This window comes from Capsicum annuum, chromosome 4 (genome assembly GCF_002878395.1).
Source record: "Capsicum annuum cultivar UCD-10X-F1 chromosome 4, UCD10Xv1.1, whole genome shotgun sequence".
NCBI classification, from domain to species: Eukaryota; Viridiplantae; Streptophyta; class Magnoliopsida; order Solanales; family Solanaceae; genus Capsicum; species Capsicum annuum.
In genome coordinates, this window is record NC_061114.1 from 214,043,856 (window position 1) to 214,060,954 (window position 17,099).

Sequence of the window (17,099 nt, forward strand, 5' to 3'; positions counted from 1 at the left end):
CAAACATGCGTTAGATTTGTAGAAGATTTGAAACCAGGTGGTTGGTGCATATAGACTTCCTCATCAAGATGACCTTGCAGGAAGGCATTATTGATATCAAGTTGACGAATCACAAGAACTATTCGAATAGTTGCTGGCTTTACCACAGGGCTGAAAGTGCATTGGAAGACAAGGCCAGGTCGTTGTGTGAATCCTTTGGCAACCAAGCAAGCTTTGAACCTGTCAACAGAACCATCAGGATGATATTTAACTCGAAAAAGCCACTTACAATCCACCACATTTTTCGAAGGATCACGTGGTACCATCTCTTATGACCGGTTCTGAACTAAGGCATCAAATTCATTTTTCATAGCTTCACGCCAATGTGGGACTTATTGTGCTTGCTTAAAGGTTCTAGGTAGGGAGGAAGTGGTTTTAACAACAGTGTGGAATTTCTTAGGCTTAAGGCTATTAGTCTTAGATCGAGTAATCATGTTATGCGTGGGCGTTAATATAGAGCTAAGGGAAACAAGAGAAGGTTGTGGGGCCACAAGAGATAGGACAAGTGACGAGGAAGAGGGTTGTACCACAGGGTTTTGGGTTAAAGTAACAATAGATTTATTTTAACGTTGGTAAGTGATTATTATGGACTGTGGCTGTGTACTTAAATGGGAAGAAGAATGAATTGGTGAGGCCGAACAGTTGGTTGAGGTAAATTACGGATGGAAACTGAATTTTTTATGGTAAGGGAAGGGGGAAGTGGAGATGCTGGAGAAGAAGTAGCAGATAAGGGAGAAATTGAATTACCTGAGACGGTGGTACCTGTTAGGGCAGAGGAGATGGGGAGTGCATGTCCACGGGCTGCTGCACAATGTGAGCAGGACGATCATAAGAATCATGTGAATATTGAGTATTATCTTGCGGCTGCTGTTCAGTTGAACAAATCTCCCAAGACACATTTTTATTTTGTGTGTTTTTCAAATGAGAAAAAATATTTTCGAACGGAAATTGATTTTCTAAAAATAAAACATCACGAGATAAATATATTTTTAAAGTTAAAGGATCAAAACATTGGTGGCAGTAATGTTTATTCGAAAATCCTAAATAAACACATAGTGTCGAACGGGGCTCGAGTTTGTTTTTGGCATATGGTTTGAGCCATGAATAACACAACCAACCAAATACTTTAACGGGTTCATACTTGGGCAAAGTTTGAAATAAAATTTCAAAGGGGCTCTTATGCTGAAGATTCGGTGTAGTTAGCCTATTTATAAGATAAACGGCTTGTTGACAGGCAAAACTCCAAAAGTGTGAGGGTAAAGACGCTTGATGCAACAAGGTTCTAGAAGTTTCAATAACATGTCGGTGTCGTCTTTTGACTAGACAAACTCTTTGTGGAGTATATGAGGGTGACACTAAGTGCTCTATGCCATGTGTTTTGAGATACGATTGTAGGCTCTGAAATTCGCCACCACCATCAGTGTAAAAAGATTGAATTTTGGTGTTGAATTTGTGTTCAAGCAATGGATGCAAATTTTGGAAAACTTCCAGAGTTCCATTTTTTGATTTTAAAGTGAACAACCACATGTATTTTGAAAATTGATCAACAAATAACACATAATATCTTTTCTTATCAATTGACAAAACTGGAGATGGACCCCATAGATTTCTATAAAGGATTTGCAGGGGCTTATTACTTTCCAATGAATTTTCTGAGAAAGTCAACCTGTGCATTTTATTTGAATAACAAGAATTACAAATGGAGCTAGATTTAGGATTCAAAATGGGAAGGAAAACTGATTCAACATAGTCTCTAAAATGTGGCAATTAGGATGGCCTAAACGCCTATGCCACAGGTGAATTGGAACAACCACATTGCATTTTGGAGAACGATGTGTACAGCCTGGTGGCCACTCATACAATCCATCTTTATTCTGCCCCCAAGCTAGAGATACCCCCGTACTCAGATCCTTCACAAGATAATGGAAAGGAAAAAATTCAATAGAGAAATGATTATCACGATAAAACTTAGAAACAGAAATAAGATTATTTTTAATGACAGGGGGGCATAAGGTATTGAGAATTTTGAAATAATGATTTGATGTACTTATGTTAGCGTTATCGGTATGGGATATTGGAATGGTGTTACCATTGCCCATAGTTATCTCTTCAGTGTCGTGGTAGTCATGTACAGTGGCTAGGCTTTGAGCATTAGATGCAATATGATGGGTGGCTCCACTGTCCATGATCCAAGGGGTCTGTTGAGAAGGAAAAAGAGCATCAAAGTTTGCTCGGGATTGCAAATGGTTATGTGACTGCGATCTACAGACTTTAGCGGATGCGATCACGTACATAGTTGGTAGCAAAGGTTTTTGTCAAAGGGATGCTGCTAGTTGTTTCTTCATGGGCGTTGTACTTGACATTGCTGATTGTTGGCAGGAGGGTTCATACCTGGACAACGGTTGTTGGAGTAATTATTGTTGCCCTGACGAAAAGGCGTAAGCTTATCTTTTGTGCTGCAACAGCAGTAATAAGAGTTGATAGCAGCTTCTTGTCTTCCTCGTATTTGAGGAAAAGCTTATGATCTAGAAGCTTTTCGTAAAGATCTTCATATGAAATAGTAGAATTACAAGCACGAATGGCAGCAGAGAGTTCTCGAAATTCAGATCCGAGTCCATTGAGGATTTTCATAATGAGTTCAGGATTTAACACCGGTGCACTAGCAATTGTAAGTTCATTACAAAATGATCGAACTTGATGAAGATAATCTATGACTAGACGAGAATCTTTAGTGAGGCAAGTAAATCAATCTCGCAAGCTGAAAATTCTTCTTTGGAATTTGTTCGCATATGCAGTATGCAAAGCATCCCAGGAAGCTTTAGCGGAGACTGCAATAGTAACAGTGGGGGCAAGTGTTGGATCAACAGAGGTCAATATAGCATTTTGAATTAGCTGATCTTGCCAATACCAAGAAACGAACTCAGGGTTATCAACATTTTGATTATTTTGAGAGATGGTGCGAATGGGGTAGGGATGGAGCCATCGAGATGCCCATAAAGATTGTGACCACGCATAAGCATTAAAATTTGAGCTTTCCACAAGGAGAAATTGTGACTGCCCGTCAATTTAAAGGGCAGTTGAGTAACTGGATTGAATTGAACAATAGTGATGGCATTGTTGATTCCATCAACATTGGTCACAAAAATCTTAGAGGCCATTAGTGTGAGGAAACAGAAAGAAAAGAAAAGGAAAGGATCAACTCGTAGGAGTTTAGATAGGCTGTGATACCATAAAGAGATAGAGAGTAGAAGATGGGAAAATATTGTGCGTTATTAATTAAATGAATGCTATTTAAAGAATCTGTACAAGACTATATACAAAACCTATATCAACAAGGATAGACTTACAGTTACAACAACTATAAGAACTCTACAACAACTATGTGTCTAGTAATTATCCGTTATTAGTAACATATAATAATATTTTTTAATAACATGATAGTGTAAAATATATTTACACTATCAAAGCAACAACAACAACAACAACATACCTAGTGTAATCCCAGTGTACATAGACCTTGCTCCTACCTCGTAGAGATAGAGAGGCTAGATTTAGTGGTAAACCTAGTCAATAACTATCCAGTTGATATTCTTCTAGCTAGAAGGACCACCACCATTGATACATTGGGAGCGGATTAAGTGGACAACCCTTTATTCTATGCCCAAGTGCCGAGATACTTAAGTAATGGTCCCCTATTGCTAAACATCCAGCTAGCCATTTAATGAAGAAAATAAGCCCATGCCTGGAGCTATGCCACTGTAGAATCATTAATATTCACGGAAGCTACTAAAATTCGTAGATCTCTACCAGAGTCCAGAAACTAGGACAGGCACAAAAACTCAAAATATTATCTGAAGCTCTTATCAAAGGATTAGACATCTGCTGGACGTAAAACCTTAAAATGGGAACATTAAAGGTAAAGGTCAGGCGCTACTTCCTTAGTGAAGTATCTCATTCCACAAAATTGGAACCAAATCTCTCATTCTTAAAATTGGAACAATTCCATAAAACATGAGAATTGGAAGGCGTATCTGCTACATACTTTTGTTTTTGATAACCCCCCTGACTCAAATAAAGCATTTCCAAACAGTTTGAAAAAGGCATAGAAGTTCAATGTTTTTCTAAGCATTATCTTCACATCACACCGATTAAATGGATTACTCTTGAACAATCCTTAAAGAGAAATAGTAAAGGAGAGTATTTCGATATACATCCTAGCAACACACAATGTCGCAATGATATGCGAACTTATCATCAGGTTTGTGTCTAGAATTCATTTATTTTGTGCTGCTTCCATCGTGCTTGGTTTATTTGACTAAAATTAATATAAATTATATGATTTTTGAAGATGCTAGGTGGAATAAATTATGCACATATTTTGGAGCCCAAGTGTGAGTCTGCTTCACTAAGGCCACAAAAATTATTTTGGAACATACACGACTACCTGTTCCACTGATATCTAATACTGATAGGAGTAGACATTCAACTAGTTAGTAGCATATTGCTGAGTCAGCTGTATAAGTTGTTAGAGGTTGTTAGACAATGATGAGTGAGTGAAAATGAGCTATCAAATAGAGTGTTCAAGAAGAAAGGTAGTTATTAGATATTTTGTTGCCTATATAAGGCACAACAATCTGATTGTAACACATAAGTTTTGAAGCAGTTATAATTTTTGATCTTTCTCCTCTTCTTAGCTCCATCAATGGAGTCTTAGCAAGTGTTTTCACATAGTATCAGAGACACGAGTTCCACACTAAGTGTGTGTTTTCGATCACATTTCACTAAGTTTTCTGCATATTTTGGATCTCTATATTTAGCTCTTTTTCATAATTTTGATCTATATTACAACTGCATTCTATCAATTATGGCATGTAAAATCGATCAAAGTGATCCACTTTTCAGTAGTGTATCTGAGAGCCCCAGTGCTGTACTTGTTTCAATCAAGTTAACTGATTCAGAAAATTATAGTTTATGGAGTCAATCGATGTGTATTGATCTTTTAGGAAAGAGGGAGTTTGGATTTGTCACTAGTTCTTGCAAAAAAGAATCATATAGAGAGGAGCTTCATGAGCAGTGGGAAACATGTAATGCAATTGTGCTTTCCTGGATTATGAACACTGTGAGTGAGAGTCTGTTATCTGGTATTGTTTATGCCATGAATGCTTATGCAGTTTGGGAGGATTTGAAGGAGAGGTATGATAAGGTGAATCGTATGAGTATATACCAGTTGCATCACAAAATTAATATGCACTCTCAAGGTACAGATTCAATCTCAGCCTATTTTACCAAATTAAAGAGTTTATGGAGTGAGTATGATGTACTAGTGCCAAATCCTAGTTGTGCTTGTCCTACATCTAGAGAGTACTCAAATCATATGTGTCAGCTTAGACTTTTACAGTTCTTAAGTGGCCTGAATGAGTCCTATGACCAAGCTAGAAGATAGATATTGCTCAAAGAAGTGACTCCTACTCTCAATCAAGCTTATGCTATGCTCATATAGGATGAAATCCAACATTCAGCATGTATGATATCTATGAATGATAGATCAGAACCACTTTCTATGCAAGTGAATTGAAATTATATTTTTGGACAAAGCAACTCTAACTATAGAGGCAGAAAGTATGATTATTGCCATCTATTGGGTCATACCAAGGAAACTTGCTATAGGTTGGTAGGGTATCCAAATGACTGGAAGAACGAGAAGAAAGAAGGCTATAATTCTAATTTTAGATCACAGTATACTGGCAGTAACAACTTTGTAAACACTGATCACAGGTCTATTTCTCAAGCTTCAACTATGGTAGCTGGTCAAGTTGATGCTGATAGTTCTAGTCATGAACTGACTCCCACACCAAATGCCAAGACTCACGCATTCACTGAGGAAGAGTACACTCAGATTATAACTATGTTGAATAAATACACAACAGATATGAAACAAGTCAATACGACAGGTATTACTACTTGTTTCTTGTCCAAAGCATGTTCTGACAGTTGGATTGTAGACTCAGGTGCTACACATCATTTGTCTGCACATAGACACTTGTTCAAAGAAGGTACCAGATTAGACTCCAAGCATATAGATAAGTTGCACCTTCCAACAGGTGATGAAGTGGCAATCTCACACATAGTAAAAGCTCATATTTTTGCAGATGATGTGATCAAAGATGTTCTATATGTTCCAGACTTCAAACTCAATTTGCTTCTGTTTCTAAGATAACCAAGGAACTTTCATGTTTTGTATACTTTTATCCTGATTTTTATATCTTTCAGGACCTCTTCAATGGTAAGGTGAAGGGGATTGGTAGACAAGAGCGTGGACTATATGTTCTTAAAGGTGCTAGTCAGTTAAGATTAGAATCCAACAGATTTATTGCAGAAGTCTCCACTTCCAATTGCATCTTATCGCACCAAAGACTTGGACACCCTGCTGCTCAGGTTCTCAAGTGTTTAGACATTATGAAGAATCCTAGTGATGCAAACATGTTGAATAAATGTTCTGTGTGTCCACTAGCTAAACAGACAAAATTGTCATTCCCTTTAAGTACTACTAGATGCTCTACATGTTTTGAACTTGTACACATGAATTTGTGGGGTCCATATAAAACTTCTACTTTTGACAATAATTATTACTTCTTGACTATGGTAGATGACCATAGTAGATACACTTGGGTGCACCTATTGTAGTTAAAGTCTGAGGCCATAGTGTCCATTAAAACATTTGTTTCCATGATTAAAACTCAGTTTGGCATAATGGTAAAAAACCATTAGATCTAATAATGGCACTGAATTTATCAACTCTCAATGCAAGACATTGTTCCAGTCCCTGGGCATACTACATCATACCAGCTATCCTCATACTCCTCAACAGAATAGAGTGGTGGAGAGAAAGCACAGACACATATTAAACATAGCTAGAGCCCTCAAGTTTCAGTCTAACTTGTCCATTAAGTATTGGGAACTATGTTTAAAGGCTGCAGTATATCTAATGAATAGGTTACCATCTTCTATTCTAAGTGGTAAGATCCCATTTCAGTTGATGTTTTCCAAGGATCCTAAGTTGTCACATCTCAGGGTATTTGGATGCTTGTGCTATGTCACTATCCTCCCAAGAGGTGATAAGTTAACAGAAAGGGTCAAACCTGTAGTCTTGGTGGGATATTCAAAATCTCAGAAGGGGTATTTACTGCTGGATATTACATCAAAGAAACTATTTGTCAGTAGAGATATTGTGTTTCATGAAGATACATTTCTTTTTACTTCCTCACCAGCACAAAATACACAAGCTTCCTCATCTGGAGAAAATATTACTGACTTCTTGATTCCCACAGATGAAGAAATATTTCATGAAACAACTACTGAGAGTGTTACTGAAGGAGATACAATTGAGGAGGATGAATTTCTAATGTTGAAGTTCTTGGTGTAGCTTCACCAGGCACCACTCATGAAGAAACATGTTCCCTGCCTTAATCCTCTTCTAGTAGACCTGCGAGAACAAGCAGACCAGTAGTATGGATGCAGGATTATGTTGATACTTCTAGAAATCAGAGATGTAAACATCCATTAGCCAACAACTTGTCTTATAAGAATCTGAGTCCTACTTATCAGTGCTATTTATCCAAATTCTCCACTTTGACTGAGCCTCAGCATTATAAACTGGCTGTAAAAGATGAAAGGTGGGTGGAAGCTATGAAATCAGAGGTTCAAGCCTTGGAAGCTAACAACACATGGGTCATTGTTGATCTACCTAAAGGGAAGAATACTGTTGGTTCTAAGTGAATATACAAAATCAAATATCTTTCCAATGGTGAAGTGGAGAGGTTCAAAGCAAGGTTAGTGGCCAAAGGATATAGCCAACAAGAATGGTTGGACTATCATGAAACCTTCTCACCAGTGGCTAAGATGGTTACAGTCAGATGTATGATTGCACTAGCTGCATCTGAAGGTTGGAATCTTCATCAAATGGATGTGCATAATGCATTCCTCCAAGGGGATCTTGAGGAGGAAGTTTACATAGAAATGCCTGAGGGATTTAAAAAATAGGGGGAGAACAAGATGTGTAAGTTGATAAAATCCTTTTATGTTCTTAAGCAAGCCTCTAGGCAGTGGAATGTTAAGCTTACTCATGCTTTACTTGATGCTGGTTTTACTTAAAGTGCACATGATTATTCCCTATTCACCCTGCATTAAGGTAGTGATACTGTTATAGTTTTTGTTTATGTTGATGATTTAATAATCACTGGAAGTAGTGCCTCCTTGATAAATGCTACCAAAATCAAGTTGCATCAGCAGTTTAAGATGAAAGACTTGGGGATCTCAAGTATATTTTGGGTATTGAAGTTTTAAGATCAACATCAAGGATCATTCTAAACCAAAAGAAGTATATTCTAGAGTTGATTGCTAAAACAGGTCTTAGTGGTGCTAAGCCTGTTATTACTCCCTTAGAGTCTAATGCCTGTCTCACCTCTATTGAGTATGATCAAGCAACAGGTGCACAAGGTGATGAATTATTGTATGACATTTCCTCTTACCAAAGACTTATTGAGAAGCTTATGTATGCCACTATTACAAGGCCAGACATTAACTTTGCTGTCCAAACTCTCAGCCAATTCATGCATCATCCCAAGAAGTCTCACTGGAAACAGCTACTAGGGTAGTCAGGTACCTAAAAAATTTTATTGGCCAAGGTGTCTGGTTAAAGACTGAACCTGCTAATACCTTGACTTGCTGGTGTGACTCTAATTGGGCTGCTTTTCCAAACACCAGAATATTACTTACTGGTTATGCTATTCACTTTGGTGAATCACTCATATCATGGAAGTCCAAGAAGCAGCACACTATTTCCAGGAGTTCTGCTGAAGCTGAGTACAGAAGCATGGCTTCATCAATTGCAGAACTCACTTGGCTGGTTGGATTGTTTTAGGAACTTAAGGTCTCTATCAACCTCCCCATTTTAGTCTATAGTGACAGTAATTCAGCCATTCAACTGGCTAACAACCCTGTGTTTCATGAGAGAACCAAACACATTGAGATTGACTGTTATTTCATTAGGGACAAAATCAAAGATGGATTGATGAAGGCTCCACATGTTCAATCTACTGATCAACTTGCTGATTTGCTTACCAAGGGCCTAAGTCTTGCTTAACATGCCCACTTACTTAGAAAGCTTGGTGTTCTAAATGTTCTGCACCTTGATCTTGAGGGGGAGTGTTTTGGAACATACACGACTACCTGTTCCACTGTTGTGTAATACTGATAGGATTAGACATTCAACTAGTTAGTAGCATATTGCTGAGTTAGCTATATAAGTTGTTAGAGGTTGTTAGACAATGATGAGTGAGTGGCAATGAGCTGTCAAATAAAGTGTTCTAGAAGAAAGGTAGTTATTAGATATTTTGTTGCCTATATAAGGCACAACAATCTGATTGTAACACATAAGTTTTGAAGCAGTTATAATATTTTATCTTTCTCCTCTTCTTAGCTTCATCAATGGAGTCTTAGAAAGTGTTTTCACAAAAATGGTTAGGCCAAAGAAGGTCTCTTGGTGAAATGCTATATCTTGGACGGCTAAGATGTTGAGTAAGAAAAACTGGTTCTTATCTCTTGACAATCATCCACTCTTTAGGGAAATACTTTCCCACTTTCGGTGTTTTAACAACTTAAATTTTAGTATTTTGACCATATCTCTTACGAGTTAGTACAAATTAAAGTGATAATATATGTTAGTTAAAATAAAAGTTTAGATACACAAGGCATAACTTGCATTAACCAACTTAACTGGTGTAAGAACCGGGTGAGGGTAAGTCTTGTTTTTACCTCTATTCAGTATTGGTAATAGCTTGAATAAGGAAAACATGGACTCTATTATGATCTTTGCACTTCATTGTTATAATACCTGCTGAACTTGTATCATCCTTCAGAAAGTATTCTATACCCAAATCTTGAACATTATATTCATATTGTAACTTCTTGTTTTCCCTCGCCATGCTAGATTGATTGGGAAGAGATCTCTCACCTTTGGGCTGATGATGACAAAGTTAGAGAGGCCCTCCATGTTCTAAGAGTATGTTCCTTCTTTCTTTTTTTTTTTTTCATAAAAAGAGAATTCTAACGTTTTGGAAGCTACATAACTAATTGGGAACACATTAGATATTTACATAAATCGGTAGGTCCTTCAGTGGATCCCACATTAGCCCTTAGACGTTCGTCTCTAACTAGAATTTTTCTCATGCAGGGTAGTATTGGAAAATGGAAGCGATGTGCTGGTAATGCTTTGCCTTTTCAAATGATAGTAATGAACAGCATACCAAATCATGCAAATCTAAGTGGAAAAGGCTATAGATCCTTAATATACAGGTTGAGTAATTAAATCTTCTGTCTACAAAGTTGTAAATTTGTTGCATAAATAATAGATTCTATATATGGATTTACTTATTTTTCAGTATTTCAAAACAACGGAGATCATGATATGGAGGTCCCTTACATATCAACCGAAGCTTGGAAAAGATCTCTTAACTACTCCATTTTTAATGATTGGCGCCCATGGATTGTTGATGGTCAAGTTGCCGGGTAAATCTAAAACTAAATAAATGTTCTTTGATACATGTTAACATGCTTCAACCTGATCTTTTCTTGTCTTTCCTTTTTGTTTCTTTGCACTAAAACATGCAGGTATACAAGGACTAGTTTCATTTTCTTATGTTTTCTTCTGTTTCTTTAGCAAGTTAACATTCGTTTTGTTAAGCTGTTGTGCAGGGAGGAGGACATACAGCTTCAGAGTATAAGACTGTTGAATGTCTAACCATGCTGAAGAGATGGTTATCTTATCAACCTCTGTAATTAATTTCGAATATATTTCATGCTCTTCATTAGCATCAAGTATTGATATTGATTCTATAATTGAGTGGTTATGTATTTATAGTGTTAGAACCAATAATAAGCCAAAATGGCTATTCCATTTTTGTTGTAAGATCCATTTGTTCTCCACAATGTTCAGAGTTACTGAGCATGACACCAAATTAACTTTGCTTCCACGGCCAAGTTTCATTCATGTTCCATTATGTCAATTCAAAGCAAAAAAAATTGATGAACAAAGAATGTCATTTATAGAACTTATTTTCTGCACTTGCTTTAAGCAAATCATTTTCCACACGTTTAGAGGGTCTTGTTTTCCTTGAGGAAATCTTTTCCAAAAATTTTGTCCAACCATATATGGGAAACTAAAAAAATACCAAATGGAATAACGGATAATTACTAGACACCTAGTTGTTGTAGAGTTCTTATAATTGTTGTAACTTTCAAGTATCCTTGTTGCTACAGGTCTTGTACATACTCTTTAAATAGTTGTCATACGATAAATAACACAGGATTATTTTTTCATCTTCTACTCTCTATCTCTTTATGGTATCAGGGCATATCTAAACTCCTACGAGTTGATCCTTTCTCTGTTTTTTTTTCCTACTTACTTGCACAAATGGCCTCTGAGATTTCTGTGACCAATGCTGATGGAATCAACAATGCCATCACTATTGTTCAATTCAATACAGTTACCCAACTGCTCATAAAATTAATGGGAAGTCACAATTTCTCCTTGTGAAAAGCTCAAGTTTCAATGCTTATGTGTGGTCACAATCTTTATGGGCATTACGATGGCTCCATACCTGCCCCCACTCGCACCATCTCTCAAAACAATGAAGATGGTGATAACCCTGAGTTCGTTCCTTGGTATCGCCAACATCAACTACTTCAAAATGCTATCTTAGCCTCTGTTGATCCTATGCTTTCCCCCATTGTTACTGTTGTAGTCTCCGCCAAACCTGCCTCGAATGCTTTGCATACTGCATATGCGAACAAATCTAAGACAAGGATTTTCAGCTTGCGAGATCGATTGGCCTGCCTCACTAAAGATTCTCGTCCAGTCATGGATTATCTTCATCAAGTTCGATCACTTTATGATGAACTTGAAACTACTGGTGCACCGATATCAAATCCGAAACTCATTGTGAAAATCCTCAATGGACTCAGATCTAAATTTTGAGAACTCTATGCTGCCATTCGTGCTCGTGATTCTACTATTTCATATGAAGAGCTTTATTAAAAGTTTCTAGATTATGAGATTTTCCTAAAACATGAGGAAGACAAAAAGTCACTATCAACTCCCATTTCTGCTACTGTAACACATTGTGCAGCTGCCCTTGGACACGTATTCACCTATCTTCTCTGCCCCAACAGGTACCGCTGTCTCAGGTAATTCAATTTCTCCCTTATTTGATACTTCTTTTACTTCTCAAACATCTCCACTTCCCCATTCCCTCACCATACAAAATTTAGTTTCCAGCTGCAGTTCACCTCATCCAAATGTTTTGGCCTCACCAGTTCATCCTTCTCCCCATTTAAATGCACAACCAAAATCTACAATAATTACTTAACAGCATCAAAATAAATCCACTGGACCTTTGGCCCAGATACCTATGGTACAACCCTCTTCCTCATCATTTGTCCCACCTTCTGTGTCCCATAACCTATTCTTGTTTCCCCTAACACTACATCAACGCCCACTTATAACATGATTACTCGATCTAAGACCAATAGCCTTAAGCCTAAGCAATTCCACACTATTTTTCAAATCACTTATTCCTACCTAGAACCATTAAGCAAGCTCAAAAAGTCCCACACTGGCGTGAACCTATGATAAATAAATTTGATGCCTTAGTTCGAAATCGGACATGAGAGCTGGTACCATGTGATCTTTCAAAAAATGTGGTGGGTTGTAAGTGGATTTTTTTGGGTTAAATATCATTATGATGGTTCTGTTGAAAAGTTCAAAGCTCGATTGGTTGCCAAAAGGGGTTCACACAACTACCTATCCTTGACTTTCATGGTAAAGTCAGCAACTGTTTGAATAGTTCTCGTGATTGCGATGCAACAAAGATGGCCCATTCGTCAACTTGATATCAATAATGTCTTCCTTCAAGATCGTCTTGATGAGGAAGTCTATATGTGCCAACCACTTAGTTTAGAATCTTCTGCACATCCAATGCATATTTGCAAACTGCAAAAAGATATTTATGGACTCAAATAGGCCCCTAGGGCCTGGTACACTGAACTCAAAAATTGTTTGGTGACTTTGGGATTTATTTAGTCCCAATCTGATTCTTCATTTTCCATCCTACATAATTTTGAGCTTATTGTTTATATCCTAGTATGTATTGACCCTTTAGGTCATTTCTATGTTCCTACTTATTTTTGCTGTTAGAGCTTCTCCATAGCTGCTCTAAGTCATTTATGACTTACTGGGACTGATAGTTCGATTATCGGATAGTTCGTTGGGTTTTTAGAACCAATTCCCCGCTTAGAAGTCTTCACTGATTTCAAATGGCCACCGAATGAAAACTTCAGTAGAACAATCTCGGATGCAAATTCTGATTGCCCCAGCAGCTCCAGAATATCAATTTTATGCTAGATAGACCTTTGGTTTGGGTCTCAATGCACTTGAGTTCATTTCAATCTACTGGTTGGAAAGTAAAAAATTCTCGAATAGAAAATTTGACTTCATAAAAGTGTCCAAAATATCAAATTTAGCAGGGTTACATATTTCATTTGCGAAAAAATAGAGTCCAAATGAGTCTCGAAGGTCAAAAACAAGTTTTGACCTTGCTGACCTGGAACCATGGCGATCACGGCCAGTGAAGGACGATCACCTAAATGCAATCATGGCCCTATGAAGGGTGATCGCGGTACCTCTTTACCTGGAGGGGCTATAAATAGGCCCCTTGGTCTCGAATTTGGCTATTTTTACCTCTCTTTGAATCCAAGAAACCTTAGAATGATATGTTAACTTCAAATTGAGTCTTGGGTGTGAGTTGGAAGCTTGTTTAACATATATCTTCATGATTAACAACAGATTTAAGGTAAGAACCCTTCCATTTCATGCTTTGATTTCTTGATTATTTGACCAAAACCCCAATTAGCTTGAGGGTATGACTTTAGCCCAAATAAGCTTGGTTTCCACTTATTTCTTAAGGGTTATGATTCCCTAACAGTGTTTGAACATTGGGTTGATCTCAGAATGATGTGTAGATTGCATTTTTGATAGCTTGGCACCTTGAAAAAGCTTCTCGGAAAGAAAAAAAATGAAGGTTTATCAATTCACGAGCTTTCTTTGGATATGAGGTAGGTTAGGCTTACTTTTTGTTATATTGAGCTATGTTATGTATAATTGTGATATCTCGTTAGATTGGGAGGGGTTCTAGGTGTTGGATTGATAAATGGTAACACTTAGGCATTAGTTGAATCATTTAGGTCATTTGACCTCATAGTATGGAATACTTGACTTGTAGGCTAGAACCTTGGCTAATTGGACTTGTTGCCTCATGGATAGCATGAGAATACTCTAGTTGCTTTAGTTAGACGAGAGTGACCTTGTCACTCATGTTAGGGGTAAGTTGACCCTAGTTTCTTATATTGTGGAATTATATTAGTTGCCAAGGATGAGTTAAGAGTAGTATCTGAGAGAGACCTTTATCTTAGGATTATTGTGGCTTGTTATGCATCTAATACTTGATTTAGATACCTTAGGCTAGTCCCGAGTAGAAAATGGACTTAGTATATACTTTGGTGGACTAGTTGTGGGTTCTTGACTCACCTTAAGCTTGGATTGATATAGTGTCCTTGAAGGCCTTAGATGCTTGTAAATGCTTAGGTAATGCTCTCAGGAGCATGTTGGATTACCTTGGTAGAATAATTATGGTGATCATACTAGAAGTGTTGTATATGGTTGTTGACTAAATTATCATTAATGCTATGAGTAGCTATGGATTACCCTATTTATTATTCCCATGGCTATGTTATCATTGAATCGCTGACTAGACTATTATTTTGGGCCCTGGACTATGATATTACTCATGTTGTACTTTTGTCTAGTAACCAGACTATTGATTATGCTAGAAAGCCCTCTTGTTGATAATATTGTGAGTCTTGATACTAAGGATGTAAAAGGTATATTTATTGACTACATGAGGGGCTATACTACTAACAATATTGAACCCGATAATGCATTGTAATATTCATGCTATATAGATTCATATATATATGGATAAATTGTCCTTGATGCCGAATGATGAGATATGAAGGTATGCTCTTTCTTACTTCTCTTTTACTTTAGCCTTCGTGGGGTTTGTCATTTACTTTAGCCCTTGCGAGGCTTGTCTTTTACTTTATCTATCCCGGGGATCGCACTTTACTTTGGTCCTTCTGGGGCTTGTCTTTTACTATTGGTATTTATTTATATACATTGGTGATATGATGATGTCCGACAAGGCCGGAGGATATATTAATGATGTGATGATTTCTGGAAAGGCTGGAGGATATATTAATGATGTGATGATGCCCGAAAAGACCGGAGGATATATTGATGATGTGATGATGCCCGACAAGATCAAAGGATATATTGATGATGTGATGATGCCCAATAAAGCTGTAGGATATATTGATGATGTGATGATGCCCGGAAAGCTTGGAGGATATATTGATGACATGGAGGATATATTGATGATGTGATGATGCCCGAAAAGGTCAAAGGATATATTGATGATGTGGTAATGCCCGACAAGATCAGAGGATATATTGATGATGTGATGATGCCTAGCAAAGCCGTAGGATATATTGATGATGTGATGATGTCCGAAAGGCCGGAGGATATATTGATGACATAATGATGCCCGAAAAGGCGGAATGATGATTATTGATGTGCATATGAGCATGTCTACTGGTTCGAGTATGTCTAGCCATATGTACAACAAATATATATATGTACATTCTTTTATACGTATGCATCCACATGAAAAATGAGAGTTTGATGTGACCTTAGGGTGTGGATTATGGCTCACTAATGTTAAATTTTATACCGTAGAGTAAGTAATGATTAATGATAATTAGGGAGTTGTAATGTTTATTGATTAATGATGAATCAAGACTGGTTGGTAAGTGGGGTCTAGTTGTAACATGAGGATCCACCTAGTGAGTAATGTTAGCATTAAATGATGGTTAAATTAAGGAATGTTGATTATTAGAATAAGCTATGTGGTGACTAGTTAGACTATTAAATGACTATATTACAGGATGGCTAGAGATTTAATAGACTAGTTAATGACCCTTGTATAGCTAATATGCATTAGCAAGAAAATATGGATAATTGCATGGTTAATGATGATAATAATATGGGATATAGATATCTGGTCAATGTTGGTAAAAAATGTGTAACACCCCCTGACATTCTTGACTTAGTACCACCCTCAATAGCATGCTTAAAGAGCTAACAACCTGGAACAATTTCTAAGTGTTAAAAAGACTTAGGCACATTTTGAGCCCTTAACTTCAGCAGTTTTTAAATTGACATTTTCGACCCCGAGACGTAGATTTTTGAGTTGATTCATATTCAGGGGTGTAAAGGAGATTTATCAAAAAGTTTTGGATTCTTTGGACGAGGGATTGGATGTTCTTGGAAATAAAAAAATAGAATATCAACGCAATAGCAGCGCATCACGGTGCCTATCGCGTTGCTCATCCTGGCGCGTCGCGTTGCTGCTGCAACTTTTAATTTTGAAGGCCAGTTTGGACTTTTATCCAGAACCCCAAGTTGTATTAACAACTGATTAAGACGTTATTAGGGAAATATATGCCCAAAATTACTCAATTCCATCAAGAACAAAACCCTAAACTCCTCTCTTAAAGGTCAAAAATCCATCTTCAAGTTCAAGATTTTCAAGAAACAAGTCAAGATTCGGGTTATATTCTTTGAACTAAGTGATCTAAGGTATCTGGGACTACTCTAAAAAACATGAGAGTAAGTTTAAACATTTTATCAGGATTAAAGATCTCCAATTATGTTTTACAATGAAGTGTTTGATGTTGTTTTCGAAGAGTACGCATCATGGGATTGTTTTGATGAAAATATATGTTGTATTGAACCACTTTTCATGAAAATTGAACTATAACTATTTATATATATGATTTTGTGTGTTTTGTAAATTTTATTGAAAGCATGAATGACTAAACTCCCTCTC

General features: G+C 37.1%; 1 protein-coding gene across 1 annotated transcript in view; it reads left to right on the plus strand.

Moving 5' to 3' along the window:
- Positions 1 to 7,551: 7,551 nt before the first annotated feature.
- Positions 7,552 to 17,099, plus strand: part of LOC124898070 (serine carboxypeptidase-like 9) — a 53,768-nt gene continuing 44,220 nt past the window's right edge. Inside the window, exons 1-5 of the mRNA XM_047411691.1 lie at positions 7,552 to 7,804; positions 8,446 to 8,689; positions 8,803 to 8,944; positions 10,028 to 10,099; positions 10,271 to 10,391. Coding sequence (XP_047267647.1) covers positions 7,552 to 7,804; positions 8,446 to 8,689; positions 8,803 to 8,944; positions 10,028 to 10,099; positions 10,271 to 10,391 — 832 coding nt within the window. The remainder of the gene's footprint in view (positions 7,805 to 8,445; positions 8,690 to 8,802; positions 8,945 to 10,027; positions 10,100 to 10,270; positions 10,392 to 17,099) is intronic.